The sequence below is a fragment of the Geospiza fortis genome, unplaced genomic scaffold (genome assembly GCF_000277835.1).
Source record: "Geospiza fortis unplaced genomic scaffold, GeoFor_1.0 scaffold130, whole genome shotgun sequence".
Classification (NCBI taxonomy): domain Eukaryota; kingdom Metazoa; phylum Chordata; class Aves; order Passeriformes; family Thraupidae; genus Geospiza; species Geospiza fortis.
The window spans coordinates 7,890,987-7,916,465 of record NW_005054300.1 but is presented as its reverse complement, the minus strand read 5'-3'; the positions used below and the strand labels follow the sequence as shown (position 1 = coordinate 7,916,465).

Genomic DNA, 25,479 nt, shown 5'->3' with positions numbered 1-25,479 from the left:
GGGAAAGAGAGGATCAAGAACTGTTTAGGTTGAAAATACCTATGGCAATTCTTCTCAAAGCTGGCCCTCCCTACATGGTAATCATTCAGGTGTAGCTCCTCTCTCTGTCTTCCAAGCTGGCTCCCTGTAAGTGACTTTACTTCGTTAGTAAAACGTGCTATAATATGCTACTGCCCAATCCTCATTAATCTTACCCACTGCACTAGTGCAGCACAGAGTGAGTAGCTGTTGTTGAGATAACTGGCTTCCATTAGCAACCATGTGATTGGCAGGACGATAAAGTCTTTTCCCTTGCAGGTCAGCTGCTTTTTAAGAAGAGGGCAATCCTGCTGATCCATCTTTTAGCTACAGTCTCTCACTGAGTCCCAAATCTCCTGCCTTTTAGCTTTGATACGGTTCAAGCTTTCCCCCTTGTATCAGCCCCTACCTGTCATCAGCTCCTCTGTACCAAACAGCCAATATCAGGAGTTTGACCTCAGGGCACAGTCCGGGTGGGCAGGTAAAACCTGACCACTGGACCTACTTCCTTATCTTTCATATCCTGCAATTCATGAAGAAGTATCAAATTCAAACTAAAAAACAGAAGCATGACCTTTTATAAGAACCTTCTGAAAAAGGCACTGTTGCCTTTCTAAGTATTCTTGAAAAGAACTGTCATCTACCCTATTAAGACAGAAATGCATCACAAATAAGGAGAAGAGGGAAAGCACTGAAAATCTTTACTAAATGGTAGGAGTTCTTGATGTGTGCTTGAAATACCTCTTGGTGATGCACACAAAAATATAGTAAAAACCAAACCAAATATGCTAGAACTGTTCTACATCTGCAAGCTGCAGTTGCAACCCAACAGACTGTTGCTCAAACTTTTCCTGTTTATAAAGTATATTAAGTCAAACAAATCCACATGACCTACAGAGCATCCTCTGTAAAGTGCTTGAGAGAACTCTAAATATAATTGCTAACATAAATGAAGAGCTATCATAAACAACATAATACCTATTTAAGTTACATACTCCCCAGTTTGTGCTTAAAACATACGAAAATCTTTATTTCCTGTAGCAAGTATGTACACACCCTGCCCTCTTGCATGTATGGAAATCATGTTTTCCCTTGAAACAAACATAGACTCTGCAAGAACTCCACTTAGGTGGATGACAGAAATGGTGCCAAAATCTCAACATCCTTTCCCTTCAAATGAAATGATCTAAGTACAAATTGGAAGACGTTTAGTCTCTTTTAACACTGACAATAAAAACAGAGTTAAAAGAGAATCCAAAAGAGGAAGGCTGCTAGTCAAGGCAAGATTTGTGGCACAAACAAATCTTGTAACCATAATCCTGTATTCTTCTCGCATAGTACACACTTATCCCACAGTAGATATTGTTCATTATTATATTACTGTGAGAACGTAACAGAGAACCCTACCTTTTAACTTTTTCATTTAAAAAGACACTTTATTAAGTCCTTTCGAACTACCAGGAGAAATCTGAATACTTTTGCCTCAAGAATCTTCCCTTCTGAAATGCCCTTTAATAATCTTGTCGTGAAAAATCTACTAAATTATCAAAAGCATAAATATTCTTACTATATAATTTGTTATAGAATTCTTTCTACTTTCTCTTATTTTTTAATGACTTTGGTAGGCTCATAATGGCACTGAAAAATATCACCAACATCTGCAGAAGGGTAAAGATCCTCCTTGTGCAGTAAATTACTTATTTCACCATTTAAATGATACTTACAATTTTGTGAAATATTAAATCCTTTGTAAAAGCTAACTTCAAGCACGAAAAGGTTTTGAAGATCCTTTGTTATGGTGGTTCTAATGTCCAAATTTACAAGATTTTAGTAGATTTTAGTCTGGGAAAACTTTCCTTTTGGCAAGATCTGTGGAAAAGTGCTTCCAACATTACAGCATTTAAAATAGAATTAAAATGAATTTTATGTAGAATAAAAATCATCCAGTTGGAATAAAGCTGCTTTCCAACAATTTAAAAGAATTCTATGTAACAAATTCGGGAAAGGAAATCGTGTTAAAAAATGTTAAATAATATGATGCCTGATTCTGCTATCCAGAGAGTAGTTTTGTAGACAGGAGCAAATGCTCACAATGGAATCAAACCAGCACACACCAGGATGACATGTACACTCTTGCAAAAAGGCACCACAGCATCTTTACAAAATTGTTAGGACCAAAATTCAATCCAATATTCCTTTAACAGTACTACCAGTAGCACAGTGCCCCCTAACCACACACTGGAGAAACAGTTTTATACTAAATTACAGGGAATACTGCCACTAACAACATTTCAAATAACTGCTTTTCACAACTAATTACATGGGAATGCAAAACCATGAAAGGTTCTTGAATTTAATAACTTCAGCATTGGTCAGAAGGGGAAATTAGAAGGACAAAAAACACCAACTAGTGTCTTACTTGTCTGAGGTCGATGAAAGCTAACTGCAGGGTGTCTCCCTGGAATCCTGGCACAGGCTCAGAATTAGCAAACACTGCAAAAAAAAGGTTAAGATATTACGGATGTAGATTTATTTTCTTAGTCTAACAGAAAAATCAAGTTCTATGCAACATAAATGCTAGGTAGCATAGTTTCATAGGAATAGTTTAACAACTCACAGTGATTAAAACCAAACAAACCAACAAACAAAGATCACTATTAAAAACTTTTGACAGTTTTTCCAATAATCCTAAAGAATAACACTTTTAGGAGTATTATTAGAAATTTTGCTTCAAGTTCTAACCCAGTAGTAATGCTACAACCACAGAAACCAAGATATTTTTTAGCCTGAGGTGTATGATTACTGAAGAATTTCAAAATAATACCAATTCCATGGCTGTCAATGTGTTTTCAGACATCCGCCTTTGTTACAGCAAACCTTCACTTCCAGCCAAACATCATTAAAGAACAAACACTAAGGCGGGAGTTGGTTTCATGTGTAGGCAACAGGTAGAAAGCCCCACATGCCATGGTCAGTACAGAGCTGAAATGCCTGCTCATGCCTTTTAGCCTGCTTATCAGTAATGAACAACTGCTCATTCTGAACCCAAAATTGGCTGTCAAAATTGGCAAGCAAAAATACATTCATAATACAAAAAATGGCAACATGGAAAGTGAAAGAAAGTCAACCACTTGTATAAACCAGGAAAAGATCAATAGTTGTTAAACCTAAAAATAAAAACACTTTTTGTTGTTATTATTCCAGTCACAAGTTAATAATAAAGACAAAACAAACTGCCTCACATCCTCACTCAGTTTAGATATCTTATTTCAAAAGAATTTGAGAGTATTTTTCTTATACCCTTCAGGTAGAACTCTAAACAAAACAAAATAGATACTACTGCAACAGCTTCAGAGAAGAGCAACCAAGGCAGTGAAAGGTAATAGTTTTTTCCAAGTTTGAGAAACAGGTCATTCAATGGTAGAGGAAACAGAACATATGTATCCAATTTCCAGACCCAGCGCCAAACTCTACAGTTCTTAATACTGACATTAGAAGTTATATGAAATCCTTAATATATTTTCTTAAATGGCTAGTTAGAAAACATGGATTATGTTGGAGATAAAATTCAAAAAACCACTGCTGTCTGAGCTAACATGATGGTAAAGTAATGGCCTCAAACATTTACTTCTGAAGACATGGTTTCAACCTAAAGCAGACTAATGAATTCAGATGGACTATTTCACAAGTCTAAAAATGACTATATGGAACACAATTTTAGATAAAGACTCTTACTTAAATGGTACAAGAAACTACTAGGACCATCTCAGAATACTTAAAAATAGCTTAGTAATAGATGGATATGGTATTAGAGTAGCAGCTTTACCAGTAGAAGCAGAATTTATTACTTGTATTACACTAGTGCAAAAGTTATTTTATGAGAGTCATGTAATAGGAGAATGAATTTAACTGCAATAGAACTTTTACTCTTTACCAACTAAAGAAAAAAATAACAATTAAATGCCTTAGGGAAACCATTGCAATGTCACAGATAAGTACTGGTAACATTGGTAAATGCTCACTGATTACTGTATTCAAGTGTGAATTTTAAATTGTCTGGTCTTCCTACTTTATAAGTAACACCGACTTTCTAGAGGCATTTTCATGGAATTTTAATTGACCATAAACATGGCCTAAAAAAAAAAAAAGAAAGAAAACAGTAGAGAAAACATACCTTACACTCAGTATTTTACAGGGAGAGTTTTCTCATAATAAACTCTTTAAATCAGGAAAGACAAAACAGCTTGCACAATCACCTGCAGCCTGCAGAACTACAAAGATGCCTAATCCTAGGAACCTTAGGCACTCTACTGAACAACCTAGGCTGAAGCCTGTGTGCCTGCATGGCTGTCCTCTGCAGGTATTTCACAGCCACTAGGAACACCCTTTCTAAGGACAGCAAAGCTGAGCTCTGAGGTCAGCCAAACCCAGAGTTTAAAATGGAACACCACACTCCAGCAGGGAATCCTAAGCAAAGCTCCACAGCAAAGAGATGAGAAGAGATACATGAGCTGTGAGCTATGGCAGCACATTAATAAGGAGGATATGCATGATGGTCAGAAGGGGTCTTTTCTACACCCCTTAAAGCAGAAAGGTAAGGCCCACCAGATGATCTGATCTGATCCTAACTTTCTGTTCTTACACAGTACACTGCCATCAGCTTCCCCCACCAGAATCTCAGCTCTTCCAGCCACTCCACAACTATAGCTAGCACTGGGAGAAAGAAGATCAATGGCAAAAAAAGGGTTACAGAACTGAAAAGTAAATATAACTGAAAACTGTGACCTTCAGAAAGTTTTTTCAGCTAGCTTTTGGCACTTTATACTCTGGGAGACAGCTTCCTACAGCAGAATACTCTTACATGCCACAGGGCAAATATTTGCATCTTTTATGCGCTCCTCAAGCTAAGAGAGTTTGGAATTTATCCCAATGCATTAAATAATACAGAACAATTTTGTTTCTCTACTTAATACCTAGTAGCATTTCAGCTGTAGAACAAGAAGTACATAATGTATCAAACCTAACTGTTGTACAAGCTTTGTTCTCTTAAACTACAATTTTATACTACGAATGCATTTACAACATTAGGGACACTCATTATATATAGCACAAACATTTATTCTCACATTTGGAACATTCTGACAGGTGACTACAATAGAATTTGTTTCATTATTATAATTTCATGAGTTCAGAGGGCAGAAAGATAATCTACTTATGGTAACAGTCAGACAGTTCCCCCTCCACCCTCAGCACAGGGCTTTTAAGTTCTGCTAACAATTTTACAAAGCTAATTAAATATTTTCTACTGCACAGCATATTGGGAAGATATAAGAACAGGATTAACATTCTTAATGTCTTTGTCCTAAGGGCCCTTTTCTAGATAGTAATGAAACACTGTCATATATACATCTTTTAAAATATTCACCCCCTACAATCATTCTAGGCTTCAAGAAGAAATGCAGGGGTAGGGGGCTACCTGTTGTTTGGCTTAATGTGCATAAAAGCATTCTGGAATTTTATAATTTAGGAGAATGAAATGCAAAGATCACTATTAAACTGCCACTCTTAGGGGCAAACAACTGGCTGTTTGGCAGTTTGAATCAAAAACTCAAATATCTGAGAAAAATCAGTTGAAAATGTACATTATACAAATCTGGTATTCACAAGGTTTTTCTGCCTCTGCTTTGCTGATACTGTGTATTTAGAACAAGAACAGTGTGGGTCCTCAGTATGTACAATCTCAACATACTTCCTTGTAACAGAACAGACAGTTTAGAAATATAAATAACATAGGATCAAATGAAACGAATAGACAAAAACAGGCTGGGAGGTAACACATAAATGATAATGATTAATATAAATGTTGTAAAGATTACTTCAGTCCATTTTCTTTTGAATATTTATAATTATAATTACATTTTGTATACAGGATATATGAGAATTGACATATATATATACAGGTATTAATGGAGATCTTAAGATAAAGGCTGTATCTACTAAATGGAACTTAAAATATTTTTAACTGTAAATTGCACTGCATTTCTACACAATTCTAGATTTATTAACAGGTCTCCTAATTTTATTGGCTCAAAATCCCATGTTTTAGGCATCATCTGGTTGTGCCTCTCTGTTGATCTGGGAATTCAGAACCTAATTCTTGACAAATAGTTTTGCTGCTCAGTGGAAGAAATGAAAAACCAAAGTCCAGACTTTGAATCAAAAGCTAAATGAGGACAGTTTAACTCCAGTCTCATAGCACTGCTTCACAGGCAGGACAGCAAAGCTACAGAAGTATTTTTAAAGGAAGAGCAGAGAATCAGGCGACTATCTCAGCCACTTTGCAGCCCTGTTGGATGCTCCAGCTGTTCAAACAGGCCTGGAGGGAGCCTTGCTGAGGGAGCTGCCAGCTGGCCAGGCAGCAGCCCCCGGTGGCAGTGAGGTCTCTGTGCTTCCTGTGCCGCCCGCGCTGCCACATGCGAGCGGCAGATGAAGGATGGCCTCCAGCCAGTGAAGTTAACCTGGCTGCCCAGAGGGGACAGGAGGCATGTAAAGCAAGGGGCCTCCAGAGAAAAACATGTGCCTTTTCAAGGAAATACAGCATCTGGGTTCCCCAGTTTCTGGCATGCCCACCTGGAGACCACTTTTGTGTGTGCTCAGCAGAGAACACTCTGGTCAGGATGTCACTTGCTCTTCGACACTGCCACTCTCCACGCAGAGGGGGAAAGGAGGGACTGCCAGGAAGCCATACAGAGGGCTGATCAGGAAAATACAGAGTACTTTGCACTAACTCTCCACTAACCCTTGCTTGCTTATAGGCAAGACCCAAAACCTTTTCACCCTTTCATATCTGGGTGAAGAAGGATGCCCACTCACCCATATTTCATTCTGTTAACTATTTCTGCCTCACAATTCACCTATGTTTAACCCATAAATAAAAAAACCCAAAAACATTTAGCTCTTCCAACAATTACAACTTTAGACAAGTCTGAATTCTTTAATAAGAAGCTGATGTAAGCTAAGTAGATCTGGATGGTGTCTCTGGAAAGATAATTTTTTATTATGCACACCTTTCTTCCTGTAAAGTGAAATACAGTAACCCACATTTGAATTTCATCTTCAAGAAATAGAAACACACCCTTCCCAACCCATTTCCTTCCTTGAGGAACCAAAATGTAATATTTAAGCAAAAGACTACTCTTTGGATTTTATTCAATAGGATGCAGTATGTTCTATTTTCTGAACAGTGCTTCAGGAATCTCAACCATCCTAGTGAAAATAACCTCTGAGAAAGAATGGTACAAAATACAGGGGTAAAACACTGCTCTAGGTTATAAAATTTGCAGAGGGAGTAGAGAAATACTTTCATTAGAACAGGACAAACTAAAATAAAACTGAAATATTTTTGGAACGTTTGGAAGAAGAGTGAGATGATGATGACTTTTTTTTTTTCTAAGAAGAGCACGTACTGACTAACAGATTGCTGGATTGTTGTTTGGACTGTTGACTGTTTTTAAATAGAAAAGGAAAAAACGAACAAATTATCACATTTTTCTGATTTTATTTAGATCTCTCCATTTCATATTAGAAAGAATAAAATTATAATGTTAAAGATCAGAAAAAAATTCTACAATATTGGCAAGAAGTTTTAGAAGTTTGCCTTCAGATATTAATAATTTTCTACATGTCATCTAAATTCTTAGTTCAAAATTCATCTGAGTATACTCCATTGTAAGTAAAATGTCGATCCCATTAATACAATACTGTAGAAAACTCCCAACAGTTGTGAATTATTCGCCGACTCTAAGCACTAATTGAAATGTCACTGTCGTATCCATTAATCCCAAAGCATGAAAGAATAAAGCTGGGGGAGGGTGATGAGCAAGAACATAAATCACAGGCATCACAGAGAGGCCTGGAATGTGCCTGTGATGGACCTTATGAATGAAACCACATCAGCAAAGCAGTCTGAGTAAAATCTTGTCACTCCTTTATTCCACAGACTGCAAAATGTGGTTTGTTGCAACACACTATTCTGACAAGCTTCCATAATTGTATTTAAACTATTCAAAGGGTTTCTGTGCAAAAGATTTTTTTTCTAACATGCTTTAAAAGCTTTTCACATAGGAAGAAATGAAGTTCATTCTATTAGCCTTGTACAGCCCATGCTAGAAACTACACAGTGGTGGAAGAATGTGTTTTTCCGTTTTTAAGTTACTAGCTTTCTGAAACTTTCTTATTTTGGCCAAAGCTTTGGTATGTCCTGTCCATGCCATATACTCGGAATAACAGCTACATACAAAAAACCATGTCATCTTACAGTTATATTACTTTTTCATTTTAAAATAATGAAATGTTATCATTTTAGACTAAATAAACCTCTACTAAGATTTCTTCACTGATTAAAGTTTCTGCTGTGCATCAACCAAAGATGATAGACAGAATGGCAATAGAAATTAGGATGACACTAATCGGGGCACATATCAGCCTATGCCTGAGAAGAAAATGGTCTGAAAACAAGCCAAAGACCAGATGACAGCTGGAAACAGTGGAACTGCTCCCTTCTTTGCTGTGAACATACTATTCATACTGTGAAAGTCACCTGCAAGACATACATTTTATCCCCTGTACTGCTAGAAATCCCAGGGTGAAACAGGGCATTGGTCATCTACAGAGAGTAGTGAAGTACTGTGTTGTTCACAGCTGATATTTTAAATATTAGAAACAGAATAATACTGCAATGGACAAGTTTTCTTCTCTGCTACACCATTTGTTCAGAAGGCACATTATGGTTTAGTGCTTGCATTAATTCAGCTTGTTAAGATGAATGATTATGATGTCAGTGCTATGAATACTGTATAATTTCTCTTTTAACAACTGGTATCTTTTTTACATCTAGGAAACTACACAAATGCACAAACACACTCCTATGTAGCTACCTGAAAAGTACACTAATAATTTGCAACATCAAGCATACTAAAAGTAAGAAAAGTTAAACCATGATCTGTTTGGTTAACTTGTACAATCACAGAATTTTAATGTCACAATCACAAATATTCTATCAAATTGACCCTGATAGTCCTGTCAGTTTGTTCCATGCCCTGAAAGGCCTTAAGGCTGGACAGTGAGGGACTGTCAGAAAGATGCCTGCTCTACCTGTTACTGAGTTCAGCCGGAATGTAACAAATAAGGCAGGAGAAGGAAAGGCAAGTAGATGGCTAAAATGTCAAAAACGTCCCTAAGTCTGTCCCACAAGAACCTTTTGTGATGCAAACCAAATTGTTTGAAAATAAATTTTCAGTTTCCCATAGGTGGCTTCTAATGGAGTAGTCACCAATTTTTTTTCATGTATCCAAACTAAAAGCCTCAGGATAGGACTTGAATAACTGCCCCATTTCACAGCTGTCACTAAAATAATTGAGATCTATGCTTCAAATACATATGAGGAAAGATACTTTGGAAAAAAACAAACAAACAAAACAACAGAGCAGAAGAATCTGAAAATACACACTGAGAAAAACCTCTAGTGAGCCTTTCCACTGCATCTCAGTCATCAACTATACAACCAGTCCTAACACCTATTCATGGAACTTCCTTCCTCCAGATCAACAGCTCACCCTGAAGCCATGAGCTCCATGCAAAACACAAGGTAATTAACCCTGCCTTCAGTGCTGTGTTGAACCAGTTTATAAAATAACTCTGATATCATATTTTAAACAGTGACAGTAAGACAACATCTAATGTTTACTAAATGGGTCCTATTATTCTGCACAATAAGGCAGTAGCAGTTCTAGGAGTGAGGAAACCCTACATAACAGCACATTTAAATATCTGCATCATAATAGATGAACTCAATAGGAAACATTAGAATTTTATAGCATTTGACCATTTTTTCTTAACCATTAAAACTTAGTATTTATGTAGTAGTTTTGGGCAATTTTGTACTAAACTAAATCTTTACTGGATATAGTGGTTATGATCCCATTAGGAGTAACAACAATGTATGTTTCAATTTAGATATTTTAGTTAAAAGAAAAGTTTAATTAAAAAATTTCCCAGGAATGCCAACATACTTACTTATAAATACTTTTACAAGAAGATGTACTGTAATATTACCTTCAATAAAAGACAAAGTTTTAGTAGATTATGGAAGAAGATCACTATATAGCTTACACTAAATAACTAACTTTTTTCAATGTTAAGACAAATACAGATGGGAATATATACTTACATTCACACTGTATCACATCTAAATTAAACTGCTGAATTGCTCCCATGCTTATTTGTTTTAATTCACTGTCCAGTAGCATCTGCATTAGGGACATTGAAAGATGCTGGCAGGCTGACATGCAAGCTGTCTGGGCCACTTTTCCCTAGTAGAAAAAGCAACAAGTTTTACAATAGAAACAAATGATATGTCATTAAAGAACTGCTCATCTGATTGGATTTTAATATACATTCTAAGTCTTAATGATACAAAACTTAGATTAGAAGGAGAGATCACACTTCCTGTTATTTCTTTGACCTATTAGATTTGTTTCTATTAGATCAAACAGAGAATTAGATTAAATAGATGTTAAAGCAATTACTGATATTTCTTCCAGCAATCCAACAGTCTTCATGAATACAAGGACATTTCCAAAACAATGACAATTAAAGTTGCTGAAGCATATGAACAGCTTTGTGGATTTATTTAAATATTTTAACCCAAACAGAATGAAAGCAAGAACGCAATGAAAATCAACATGCAACATATTTTTAACAATAGCAAATTAAATAAATCCCCAACTCTACATAAACCAAAATGATTGCAATTGGTTGAGGCATTTCTTGTAAGAGCTTGTGCTAATTGTTGGTAGTTTAACTACTCAGATTCCATCTCAAAGTTCGCTGCTAAATTACTTTAAAAATTCATGCTTATCCATCATCTCAGGTGCTTAATAAATCAGTGCTGTCAGTGAACAACTACTTAGAAAATGAAATGTAGCCCTCTGCTGTACAAAATAGAAATAATTTCGCAATCACAGTCTAGCTGGCAATATTGCTCTCCCCATCATCTACATGTAATTGAGACAGTTTTCCCAACATGAGATCAAAAAACAAAACACAGAGTCAGACATTAATTTGAATAAATTATTCAAAATTTAGTACAGAAAAATTTAAAGATAACAAAATTCTGCCTTAAAGGTAAGAAAACCACTTGAGACCAGATACCAAACCAGATGGCACTGTTCTATTCACAGCACTGCCATCTCTTAAAACAGAGTGATCTTGGGTGTCAAATACAACTACAACAATCTCTGTAGATTAATGTACTGAAACCACTGCTTCCAACTGATGCGTGTGTTACAATGATATTGAAACAAAGGTAACAACATTAACACAAAAGAAATCATAGTAACATAACAGAGCTATTGGAACACACAGCACTATTGTTTTACTTCTATCCATCAGTACAGTGATGGCACCTGCTTCTCTAAAGTAATGGCTGCCCAGCTGTTTTCTGCAAACTCAGGTTGATCAATTCACTGTTGACTCCCAGAAATGCATATAAATAATGAACAACTATAATGGACTGTCCCAAAAAGTTTAGAAAGTTCTGCTCCAGCATCTGAAGAGCCATATCTTGTCCTTAATACATCAACTTGCTAAGATGAATTTTCATGTGCAGAAAATTTTCGTAACAGAAAGCAAATTTGGCCCCAAATATTTCACGCTTTAAAAATCCATTAGTTGTTAAAAGGTAATTAAAATATAATGAATACAACAGAAAGCCTTCAACCCTCCTCACATTCACACTGAAACATTAAATGGCTGTTGCTAATTCTTTCCTAGCATTAGGACACCTTGAACTGTAAGGAGCTTTTTATCTAAAATGACATGTCAGTTTCTTAATTGAAAATCTCAGAAAAGCAAATAACATATTTGAGCAAAATAGATGAACTGACAACAAAGAATGTAGGAAACAATACAAGAACAGCATGCTTAAAAGTCTCCCAAACCCAACAGCAATTATACTGGGAGACGTGCAGCTCTATTCCCCAAGCAGAACAATGTCAATATGAATGAAGGGGGTGGGGGGGAAGAAGAAAAAAAGAATAGGCAAAAAAGGAAGGAAAAAGGGAGGTGAGAAGGGGACTAAATGGGCCACAGTTCATGTAATTACAGTGTAGTGCATTTGAAATACTTAATGGAAATGTCATTTTGATTTAATGGAACAACTAGTGCATCTCTGTTTAATGTACTGCTCCATCAAATCAGCTCCATGTCCTATTTATGCTGCCACTGTAATGTAATAAAAGCTCAACCAGATTAATAGGTTGTCATGAAAAATTTTAACATTCAGTTCATTTCATATGGAAACAATGTGTACTCATCTGTTATCTTAATAAATGACAGAATTTTATATTTCTAACAAGCATATGTAGTTAGTTGTTACATTCTGGCAAATATCAATAGTACTGGAGCACAAGATAATGGTTACAACACAGAAATGACACAGCTAAAGCCACTCGGACTTCAAATAAGTATCAATACATGTACATTTAATGTTGGTTTTGAAGTTTCATAAATGGAAACATCCTAACATATAAACTATTTCCAACTATGTAACTTGAACTACAGGCTTATTGTTCAAATGACACATCAACAAATACTACAAGTTTACCATACACAGTAGATACTTACTAAAAACCACTTAATAGTCTCAAATTTAGAGAAAAAATGAAGCTACACATATTTATCAAAATGCTGAATTTTAACTAAGAGAAATGTGAACTATACGATGTTATCCTCTTCAAAATTCAGTGCTTCCCGGTTCAAATTACACTGGATGTATGATACCCAGAAAAGAATAAAATTAACATTTGTGTTTGAAAAATAGAATCTAGTTAAAAATTCATCTCCAAATTTCCAACATCTATTGCACCATCAATTCCTTGCCAAATTTTCATAAAGTATTTTGAAGAGGAAATACAAGGATTTGTGAACATAGCAATAACATTTATTTTTCAGGATTGAACAAATATCAACTAATTTTAAAACAGTCTTGATGTTTGGGGTTTTTTGCCTTCTAAAATTACTATTATTATTTAAGGGGGTGGGGGTGGCCATGGTTATCTAGCAATTAAATACCTATATTCAACAGCATGCAGAGATTCAGCAGGCTTCTCACATTTGCCCCAGTTGCCACCCATTTGGAGACACTACTATTGTCTCTGCTGTGCCTATGCTAATTGCTCCTATCTACAAAACCTATTCTTCCACTCAATCAGTGTAAAGTTTAGGAAACAAGGACCCTATTCTATACTCAAAAACACCTGCTAACAGTGTTAAAGGCAACTGTTTTTTCACCCAGCCTCCACATTTTGCTGAAATACAAGTTTGTAAAAAGAGAAAACCCTTAGACAAACTTCTTATATTTCAAAGGAGCTTGTAAAGAGAATCTGCTGACATATTAAATCCTTTTTTATAGGACCCAAAAGCTTTTCTCCTAAGAACAATTGTAGTAAAGAGACATTTGGCTCCTAGGAAATTCCCAAAGGGTCAGCCATATGCATCCTTCCACGGCACCTTCGCGGTGCTGCTTTCTAAAGCCCATGCTAGCTGTCTCAAAAGCAGCTTTCATCATTCACTATGGTGTCAGTCAATATGATTTATGGACTGCATTCAACAAAGTCAAAGCATATAGAATGAGAAATATGACTACAATCTGCTAATTTGTTTTGTATTGAGCCACTTAGGAGTCAAAGACCTGATGTCAGGCTGAGACCCGCAACACAATTAACCAGCCAGTGACAGATTCATCCATCCTCCCTGCCAGGCTGTGCCAATCAAAGACAGCATGAAGCAGCAGTTGGAGAACTCAGTAAGAAAACCCATTCTCTAAGTAGCCTGTGGAGGCTGTTGATTGACAGTTTTTGAATATAGCTGCAGAAAACCACCACCCCTTCACCCTCACTGCAAGCTGTGAAATTAGGCTTTTGCTGCCAATCACAGAAACAATAAAATAACACAAACTGCCATCCTCAGCATAAAAAGAAAATAAAAAACTTAGCCATTAAATCTAAGATGCTAAGGTGAAGAATTAATTTAGCAATATGAAATAACATAATGTTACTCCTCTGAAAATGCAAACAAATTAAACATACAAATTTTATCACTCAAGGTTAAAAACTCCAACTTTTGATCTATTGATAGAATACAAGTATACTAAAAACATGAATGGAATTTTTAAGAATCAATTTTACTTCCAGTCTCTGCCCCAAATGTTACCAAAACAATTAAAAATACCTAAGTGAAAGTAATTTGCAACAGTCTCTTTTCAATGGCCACTCTTTTCCAACTTTGTATTGACAAGGCACATATCTAGAATAAAATTTCAGCTAATTCTAAACTTAGATTACAACTTCTTACATATAGACCCACATAATTTCAAGTCAACTGATGTGGAAATACAAGGAAATATTTTTCTCTAAATCTTCAAGACAAAACTAAAAAAGGTAGTTTCTTAATAACAAATTCAATCATCCATTTTATTTCATGAGATTAATGGCTGTATAATGAAACTTTAATTTGCTTTTTGATTCAAAGCATCTAGTGGGAATATAAACTGCAAGACTAACTTAAAATGGGACATAAACATAATCAAATTCTTGTGAATTCAGAAAACAGAACCATTAAAAACTGCATGACTTTCCAATTATAACCTTCCCAAAGCCACACAGCTTCTGTGTTCTACACTGCTGCTAGCCCTCAGACATGAAATAACCAGCAGCCTGAGACCTATACAATACTAACAGGAAACATTCTACACAAAACACGAGCTCATGACACCTATTAGCTTGACAGTTCACCAGCACACTGAGTATCCAGATGATGGAAGTGTTGATTGGAATGAACCACCATTGTCTTCTACTTGGAGCACTGCTGCCAACACTACTTCAGGTCCACAGACTTTTTTTCCTTTGGCCCCTCCAAGTAGCAGAGGATGGGAATTCAGGAGCCTCCCTGTGCAATCTCCTTCAACACCCCACTACTCTCTTTAAGCACACCTTCCCTCTAATATCAAAGCTCCACTTCCCAAGCTTCAACCTGTAACCACAGCTACATCTGAATTTGTCAGTCCAACCAAGAAGTTTGGCTCCACCAGTTTTGTATTTGTTCTTCAAGAAGTTGTAGGCTGCCACTGGATCTCTCCTCAGCCTTCTCTTTAACAGACTATATATTCCACCTCCCTACACCTCCACTAATAACTTGTGCTCTAGGCTCTGAACAACTTGGGAGCCCACTGCTAGATTCATTCTGCAGGTTTTAATAACTTAGTAATATTAACCTCATCACTTTCATTATCATGACAATGTTTATGCCATATGAAAAAAAATTACAATGTGAAAATAATCAGTGGAGAAGAGAATTCTTAAATTCATCAGCTTCTTTAAAAAAAACTGGAAAAGCAAATGAAGAACACCAGTACACACATTCCCCTGACCCCAGACAAATGTAGCAGAGGAACGGTAGAACTTTCACTGATTCTTTATTCAGCTACACCTAATTCTGTATGCATGCCTCATGGCTGTATTTTGATACCTGACCTCTCTTTCAAGAGGTCTCAGTCTCTAAATAACCTCATTTGGGATGCAAGGCACACCCCATCAACCTTCTGCAAGGTTTTTAGGACTCCTGCTGTCTGTCCCAGTGTATGAAAGCCCAATGTTAGTCATTAACTTGATCCCTGCATGCATCCACACAAGGTACACAGCAAGTTATCAGCAAAACAGAAAGGGTCTTTTTATTAAATGATTAAAAATTGAAGCAATAAGCCTGCAGGCAGTTCATAGTTTTTCTGTTCACATGCTTTTTCTTCATCTTGCATCTACTTACCGACATAGCTGCATGGTCATTGTTGTTATGCTGAGAAGGAAACCAGTAAGGCAGTCAAAACAAAAAAATTAAGATGTACTGTCAACTTCAAAAAAAAAAAGAATAAAAAATTGGTAGCAATAAAAGATAAGAAAAAGTGTACAAAAAGAACAATTATAACTACATAATAGTATTTTTTTAAACCTCTGAACTTATATAGTATTTTGTTGAAGTGTAACAAAGAGATTATAACTTAAATAATACTAATTTGGCGATTATATGTTTTTCTGTAATAAGGAACTGTATGCCAAAATATCAAACTTCAAAGTGTCTGTTGAAATGCCTTTCCAGAACGTTTCATTACAAGCAAGAATACATTTCAAAAGTCTTCGGTTAAAAAATAAATGCCATGTTTACCATTATGGCTTACAGAGGCTATCTGTATGCTATTAACATATTTTGTTCAAGCAAGATTTAAAATGGCTCAGGATAGTAAGAATCTAAATATAACATGACCCAATAATAAATTTTAACATAAAACTTATGGCTGTGTAACTGTAGGGTTGAAGAAAGCTGTTTTCTTTCCCAAAATTGCTTCTTAAGTACAGTAAACAAACACAGAGGAGAAAACTAACATGCAAAACTTGAGAGGGAAAAAAAGCTTTGGAGACACAAGACATTTCCAGTGATGCAACAGAGATATCAGACCCCAACTAATTTATGTCACTTTGTGTGCAGATTCAGTACAGTTCATGATCTACCTGATTTAGAGTTCTAATGTTCTAATATTCCAATGAAAATAATACAAATTACAAAACCAAGATATACAATGTAAGATGCATTTTTGAAAAGTTATGTCTACATTGGTACAGAAACACTTCAGTACAGCCCCACAAAAAAGCACAAAGGGAGACACATCCCTGTGCATTTACACACAGCTTATACATACAGCAAAAATAAAACAAGATTCTAATGAGAGGAACCCACTGACTGCAACAAAAAAATTGTTAAAGAACATATTATAACACTTCTACAGGCAGACTAGCATTTGAAACAATACCAAATAGAAAGTCAGTGACCCTGGAGTGTGACAACAAAGAACTACTGTGGCCAACTAGGGTCCCCAGTCCTAGCCCAATGCCTTCTAACACAATTGGGTACGTAAAGGCAGAAGAGACCCCTCTACTTGTTCCACTCTCTTCCTTACTAAAACTATGGCCAGTGTGCTAGGGATTTGTTCTTTGACTGCTAATTACAGAAAAGGTTCTGATAAACTATTTTGACTAGTGGAGTGTTTCTGCCAGCCATACAAAAATTACTATGGAAATGACACTATGACATTATTGGAATAATTCCGTAATGAAAATTAATTCTAAAAGTATTCCAAACCTTAATTACAGCATGTGAAGAATCTAGCTCAGTTTATCACTCCAAAGCACTTATTGTTTAACGAGTTATAGAACCCGATTCTGGGCTAATTTTGGAAAATACTTTTACTATAAATTTTCTCTTGACGAAAATAACTTATTAGTACAAATCTAACTAGAATCCCCATAGTGTGCACACATTTTCTTATAAACTCCACAGGTCACACACAACATTCACAGGACCGTATATTTCTACAACTGGCCAAGATAGGACAGGGAACAAGATGCAGGATAAGTAAAAATTACAAGAAACCTCTTGCCACAGCAGGCTACTTGTCCATACAGTGCTACATCCTGCCTGTTACCTGACCAGAGTCTGAAATTCCAGAATAAACTCTCTACAGAAATTAGCTTCCTCCAAAGGCTGACTTGTACCCCCAGGCACATAATTCTATACCTTCCACACTTCTTAATTCGGAATGTCACAGCTGCTTCTTTGCGTTCCCTTAACACATTACTTCATTTTGTCTGTGGCTCATTTCCGAACAGCCATTTAGCAGCACATTCATGACAGACTTCTGTACATCCTGCTCTACAAACTTCACATCCCTTAACTGCCATATGCATATGGCCACTGAGGAGCAGTGCCATTTGTTCACACTGCTTTGTATACTAAGTTACAATGAATTACACTATCTAACAAACTTGCTATTCTTTATCAAAAAACGCTCCACTGATTTGGCACAGAAGCATATGCCTCACATGACACATTCACATCAGTATCACATGATACAGTTGGAGTGGCCTTTGTCTTTGAGTCAGTTAAAAGAACAGGAGACAGAAGAATCACAGCCTCTGTGTAATATTGGGAAGACAAGATCAGCCTGCTATGCCAGCAACTTCAACATCTTGCTGTACACATAAAGGAATTTTTTCTTTCAGTCTGAAGCCTCAAAACATTCTATGCATTGAGGACTTATTCTTTCTAAGCCTTGCAGGTGGGCAAAGTACTCAGACATCAGTGTGACTGTAACAACCAAGGACAAGCTGATAAAAAGCAGATGTAGCTTGAATTACTTACTGAAGTTACTCCAGAACTATAAAGCTATAAACCATTATGATGGTAAGCCAAACTAGAAATAGTCTTTTTTATCTGAAAGTAAGGGGAAATCAGACAACAGAACATAACAATTCATACATAAAACAGGTTAACAGTACCCTTTTTCCTGGGACAAAATAACACAGGATATTTGAATATGAGCAAGAATTCATTCAATGAAGCTCTGTTAACTAGAATCCAACAACTTCTTATGATCAAAAATATTTAGCTAAAAACCTTGGAGAATACAAGACCTCCACAATCTTATGCACAAATGTAGGATTTACACCAATTCTGCTTTTTTTGAACCAATGCATGCGCACACAAAACCAACATGGTATACCAAAAAGGCTCTAGAAAATTGCATGAGTTCTTACACTATTTGTAAATTAGTTGCTGGTAACAATATTTAGACTAAAGTATTTGAAAGTATTTTCTAAATATTCTGATAGGTAAGCTCCACCAACATACTGATATACATTTGACAATATTTCTGTGCTGAGAAAAACTTAAAAATACATCTGTCAGCATGTGCACAAATCAAAAGCCAGAACCTTTTGTTCAAACCTTACTGTTTTTAAATAAAATTATGATCAAATAGTTCGAAATGAAACTTAATTTTGAATACTTACAGGTAAATGAGTAAAAACTTGAAACGTGCTTCTTAAAAAGTTAATTAGGTCCATTAAGTATCCACTGGCTCTTCCATCTGACTCAGACATTGTCCAATCATAATCAGCAATCTGAATAAATTCATCTATTTTTTGGTTAAGTTTTGTATATATTTCTCCTTCTGCAGCATGCCTTGCATCCTGAAAAAAAAGTGTGCAATGCTTGTCAGAATTCTAAAAATATTATTAAATGCAGATAAAAGTATATCCATCAACAAAACTGAAGTCTTGTGTTTTTCTTAGATTAAAAAATATTCTATTGACATTGGTGCTTTAATATCTGTCTTACATCTGAGGCTGTGGTTTTTACAACACTCCCATAATGCATACGATGAGTGTTCATAACACTGTGTTTACAGAATAAACAACAGTTTTCAGACAAATTAAGTTAATTTGAAAACAAAACAATTTGTTTACTTTCTTCACAACAACTACCTTTAATTCTGCCTTACAAATTTATCAACCCTGACACAAAGTCATTTGTCTTTTATGGACAGAGGTCAAGCAATCATGTGATTTTTATGCAATTATTGTCTTAAAGCTGCACATCTGAAGAATACTCATAATTTTTCATCCTCCTTTAAAATATCCTGATCATCACATACTGTGATGCAGACCACTCCCCTACTTGCTCCTACTTTTGTTCTGCCACACCCTGGATTCCACCTTTTGGAACAGCAAATCCTGCATTTAGTGTGAGCTGAGTTTACAACGCTGTCTTTGCCTCGTTTGTACAGGGGACATCCTCAGAGATCCAACAGGATCTAGGAGCAGGTGCTTGTGTGTGTCCTGCTGGAAAGTTGTGCTTTTGCCAGCCTGGAGTTTAAAGATATTGAGATCTTTCTAATCTGGGCTCAATATAAAATTTTCTTAACTGATACGGAGAAATAATTCAAGTAAGACATCTGATTTAAACCATATGGATCAGTTGCTTAAGGTTTTTAGAGGGTAAAAATGGCCTGGATACACTGAGGTAACCAAAAAGCAGATGAAACTCCCATCGCTACTTTCCTCCAGAAGAAAGCAAACCAAAAAACATGGCATTTGAGAAAAGCATAAATAAGAAATACAGAAAGAAAAAATAAAAATTTATGAGCTTAAAGGTGTCTTCACATTAAGTGTGCCAAATTTAGTCTCCAATCAGGCCCTAGGCTGAGAGGCACTCCAGGAGTAAACATGAAAGTATGCGGCCCTGCCATAAATAAATATCAAAGTATGATTCCCTAAAAATAGCTTTTTTACTGACAAATCAACTTGAGAAAGGCTCCACTGAACAGCTCTCCAAATCCAACATGCAAGAATCTGGCAACCTGCCATCATGTCAAAGGAGTATGTGGATATCCACAATTTTGTAGATGGCAATGACTAAGAAAGTTTCAATTAAAGTCAAGTCTACATATAAAGTTTCTGATTAACAACAAAACCTCAGCTGCAACAATTTATACTGGTGGGACTTGATGTATCTGCCTAGGCTTAGAGCAAAATTTCTAAAATTTTTTTTTTGTTTAGGTTTGGATTTTTTTTTTAATTTTAAATCTAAGTCATTCATGGAGTGGTCATATCACCTTTAACAATTAAAATGATTTTCTGGTAATGGCAAGACTAGTCCTTCTGGTTTTGTCTTGCATTAAAAAAATACAGTGTAGACGTAAAAGCTCATCTCATGGAATGTGAACCTGACCAATGCTGCTAATAAAAGGAGATTTTTGACCACTCTGAAAGAATGGAGGTGACACAATTTGCCACTAGGAGATGAATTTAATAACAGTAGAACATACCAAACTCTGTGAGGGCACAGCTGGGGAACTGTGAGCAGTTTTTCATTACAATAGAAAGGGGAAGAAAGAGGGATTAACAAGAAAAGAATTTTCCACTATAATTGGAGAACATTGCGCTAACAAGATCTCCAGGCAAGTAGACAGGAGAGAAACCACACACACAAAAAAGCCCTTCTGCTTGTCAGCATTTGTCCCCTACTTCTCCAAAGTGCAAACTCACTAAGAACAGACACAGTATTGGATCTCTCCAACAGAACTTAGTTTGTAGGAGTGTTAAACATAACTGCTAAACAGCATAAGCAACCTACAAAGAATGTAACTAAACTTGCAAATGCACTTATTAAATGAAATTCAAGGATAAAGAATATCTCACTTCTTACTGAAATCAAAGACTATGGCTGTATTGAGTGGTTTTGAATGCATGTTTGATTGGTAAAAAGATAATTAATTACCCTTAGAGGAAAATAGCTATAGATACACAAATTCTAAGACACAACAAGCAAACTAGACACCCTAGACCAAAATTAGTAAAACTGCTGAGAGGGCAATGGTAGTCAAGTATGGTTGCTAGGCCACAACCTTTCTGTTTTGCCTTATGCACTAATCCTTAGCAAAACAAGCAACAGCTAATGGGAGAATCGTTAGCTATCAACTGGAAATATGAAGTGTCTTGCAATTATCCCACCTCACCCACCTTTTAACATCTGTGCCAGAGGGTATATTACAGTAGGATAGGCCACATATTGCATCAAGAGATAAAATGAATTGCAGAAAACAGAACTCTCTCAATAGGATTAATTCTCTTTATCCCATAAATACAAGAAATCATTCTCCTTTGTTTCAGTGTGCATGAAAAAAATGCCAAATACCTAAAGTTCAAGTTGCAGCTGCTGTAGAATCCCTGATGACTTTTACTTTTGTTTTGTGGCTTAAATTACAAAAATATCCTAGAATCATTTTAGTTCAAGCACTAGTTGCTAATACTTCTTTAATACCAATACTTACGCCCTGTGAAAATGCATCACAAAATAATTCGATTGTAGAATAAAAAATATAAACATTTTAGATCAAGGTAGCTGTTTTGCTTGATTCCATTAGGAAAAAGGGAGAAGTTACACAAACTGGAGCTTAATCTAGTAAAAGCTTCTGGTGAAGTTAAGCTTTGTCTGCCATTTCACAACTTAGTAAAAAACGCACTTGAAAGATAATATTGAGGTTTCTCACATACTGACATATTCCAGATCATACTAATAACACAAAAATCCACTGTTTAGCTGCTCAGTGTTACAACTGAATGCTTAAGAGCTCACAATTATTTTAGAGACAAAGATGAGAAGACAAGCAGCTTTGCTCTCACCCTTGTTTTAAAATGCTTAATTTACATAACTTTTCAGACACAGTCATATAGTGGATGAGATATACCATACCTTAAATGTAGAAAGTCCATAAAGTCTTGCAGTGTGAACAGTCAATTGTGAAATATTTGTAATGTTAGATATAAAATCCTCAAGGTATTTACAGGCTTGCTCCAAGTGTGTTGTGTTTATGATGATTTGAACAAGCTACAAGAAACAAAAAATTCTTGTAAATATCTTTTTATATCACCTATTGTCATGTAATTTTGTAAATGGTTACCTCTTTCAGGAACAATGCTACTAGAAATTCATTTCAGTATTTCAGGTTACCACCTCTTTCCTGTTAGTTTTCAAGTTTGCTTTCAAACACCACTAAGGAGTAATGACGTAGCTTAAATACAAATTACGCCATTTCAAAAACAAAGACTTCAGACACCTACCCAGTGAAATAAATCCAACTGATAGTTTAGAATTAAAAAAGGGAAAATAAAGGAAAATATATTGCTGAAATAAAATCACTAATTTGAGCCATTTGGTTTTTTTAAATTTACTGCTCTTAAAAAGTCATAACACTGTCTACAGAATGATGCATTCAAGTATATCTTGTATCCCATTCCAGTCTATCTTTTATAGAAAGAAACTCAACATTAGTGGTACTAACTGCTAGACAGAACACACAAATCATGCTCTGCATGTAAACAAAAGTGTAAATGTCTTTGGCTTATTTCTGGCAACTCTCAGTTTATCATAAAAAACACAAAATTCTTTCATTGCCATGTCTCTCTCAAAAGGCATCCCTGGGCCCAGCTAGACCCAACACTGTATTGTTCTTATGTATGCGACACATATTGATGCTTTTTATACTTATTTTCATTTTTAATTGTTAAACAAACACTACTTGATTTTCTCATACTGTGGTGTCAGTATCTCTGTATCTACATTTACAAAAACAGTTTTAGCATGGATTGTTTTAAAACCCATAGTTTTGAATATGTGTTTCAAAACTTACCTCTGTTAAACCTATATGAGGTTTTTTAATTAGGTTCTGTAAACAACTACTTAGAGTTCTTGTAAGCAGCAAATTTGTAGATTTTCTGAGCATATCATCTATTTCTGTTGAACTGAGAAAAAAATATTTTTATAATTATGCTGTACTTAGCAATACTTCAATAGCAATACTTAATAATTTTTAATTTTTTCACTGTCAAGGGAACTTCCAACCTTAAGAATTCTCTATGTGCATTTAAATTCTGGTTGCTCCAAGTTTTCTGTGGTCTAGCAGACAGAACACCTCTTTCACCTCCCAAATTATCCATTAACTGCAATTCAACACTGAAGCAAAATCTGTTATTTTTAGATTTTGGACATGTTTATTGACACAGATGTTAGTAAAGAGTAATTTGTGGGTTTTAATGAGTTACTAAGGAGGTCAACATGTGCTCATTAGTACGTGTAAATTATAAACAGTATCAATTAAGAATGTGTGAAAGGGAGTAATTTACATCTTTAACAGTGCAGAAGTGAGTGACAAGGCCACAAATACCTTCCAGATTTCAGATCTCCGAATTCTATTTTATCCAATTAAAACTAAGCTTTTGAAGGGCAGAAGAGGAATGGAAATGGATGAATTGTGAATTGTGTTTTCCCTCAGAAAAAGGGGGGGATAGGAGAGGGAATAAACACGCAGACAGCACATTTTTTTTGCAGGAGAAATCATTGCTAAGGAAACTCAAAGGATTGAGTAATGAAACACTAGGAAGTAATCAGGGATGCTAAACAATTACTTCTGAAATGGTCAGTATCAAAGTATTCTTTTCAATCTTTACATGCTTTGTTAAATAAATAAATTCTCTAGATTATTCAAACTGGTCAATACTGTTTAAAGAACCCCAGCAGTGTTTTAAACTGTTTACCCCATCAAGCTAAGCTCACCAATGCACATATTGTATAGTATATACATATATTATATAGTATATACATATCCACATATGGATAAATACATGCTACAGCATTGGGAATCATAGACTAAATATATATGAAGAATTACATATGTAAATTATGAAACAAGCACAGCAAGTAAGTACACAAGAAAGTGTATTTTCATTTTAGAATATATATTTTTCTGTCGCCTGAAAGTTACAAGCTACTTTACAGCTGCACTCCTGACAGTTCAAGCTTACCTGCGGTGAAGTGACTCCGAAAACTTAAGGCTCGCATAAATAAATTCCTTCACCTGCATGTAAATCTGAGGCACTGACTGAGACATTGGAAGCTTCTTTGGAAAGGATTGCTGAGGAAATAAGAGATCATACTGATTCTAACAAGACCTTGGTACTAAACACAACATCTAGAAAGCCATTTAACATTATGAACATTTAAATCTATCTAAACCTTTTCTGATTTCCGTCAAATACAAAGCTGCACATGTTGAGATGACTTCTACATCTGTTTAAATAGCTTATAAACAGAAGAGAATTTTATCACTTCAAATTACAATAAAGTTTGGAGATTTTATGTAGTTTAAGATGCACCTGCAGAAAGCAATTCACAAATACACACTAAAAAACAGGTCTCAAACTGCTTTTAATCTGAATGAATAATATAGATGTAAACGGGATAAGAGGTTCAAAAATACAAACTTTTACAAACAAAACAAAGCAAAAAAAGCTTGAGAAGTTCAACACTTCTGGGATTCTCAAAGTAGTTTGAGAATGCTTAGACTATTTTTAAAGTTCACAAAACCAAGGCAGTTTGAATTATTTTCAGGAATTTGGATTAACATGTGGGAAATAGTAATATGTTTATAATAATAAAATCATGCTTCTTACTTGAATTTTAAAGCTGATACTGTATTTGGGAGAACAAAAGTGAATAAATTCACTTAAATTTACACAGACTAAATAGGTATTTCTGCACTGAACATATAATTTTTGCCATTTACAAAAAAATTATTTTTCTGTTTATGACTAATGCATGAGAAAAATAATCAACACCTGGTAGCGTCCATGAATAATTCAATTTCTCTTTAGGAAAAAAGCATCCATCAACAACAGCCAAAGCTTTGCAGTAATCATACATATATATATGTATAGCAGATAAAACTATTTAGTAGAAAATAAAAATTTCTGCATTTATTAGGAAAATATGCCATGCTAAACAGTATCCAGGGTATAGTATACTTCCAATACTGTAAGGGATTTCCATTCTATTTAACTTATTTTCGTACCATAATGGCTAAGTAATTTAATGTGATTTGATGGAGGAATGCACCCAGCAAAAATCAGCATAAAAACCTCCTTTAATTTTTCATCTTCATTGCAACACCGTATTAAT

The 25,479-nt window shown here is 35.4% G+C and overlaps 1 protein-coding gene across 3 annotated transcripts in view; it reads right to left on the bottom strand.

Moving 5' to 3' along the window:
• Nucleotides 1-25,479, bottom strand: part of EXOC6 (exocyst complex component 6) — an 88,994-nt gene that overhangs the window by 22,074 nt on the left and 41,441 nt on the right. For 2 of the 3 annotated variants that reach the window (XM_005416444.1, XM_031062300.1), the window contains exons 15-21: nucleotides 24,327-24,436; nucleotides 23,156-23,267; nucleotides 22,219-22,353; nucleotides 18,975-19,154; nucleotides 15,898-15,927; nucleotides 10,247-10,388; nucleotides 2,438-2,511 (exon numbers count right to left, since the gene is read on the bottom strand). In XM_005416444.1, coding sequence (XP_005416501.1) covers nucleotides 2,438-2,511; nucleotides 10,247-10,388; nucleotides 15,898-15,927; nucleotides 18,975-19,154; nucleotides 22,219-22,353; nucleotides 23,156-23,267; nucleotides 24,327-24,436 — 783 coding nt within the window. The remainder of the gene's footprint in view (nucleotides 1-2,437; nucleotides 2,512-10,246; nucleotides 10,389-15,897; nucleotides 15,928-18,974; nucleotides 19,155-22,218; nucleotides 22,354-23,155; nucleotides 23,268-24,326; nucleotides 24,437-25,479) is intronic. The other variant, XM_031062305.1, reaches the window with a different exon arrangement.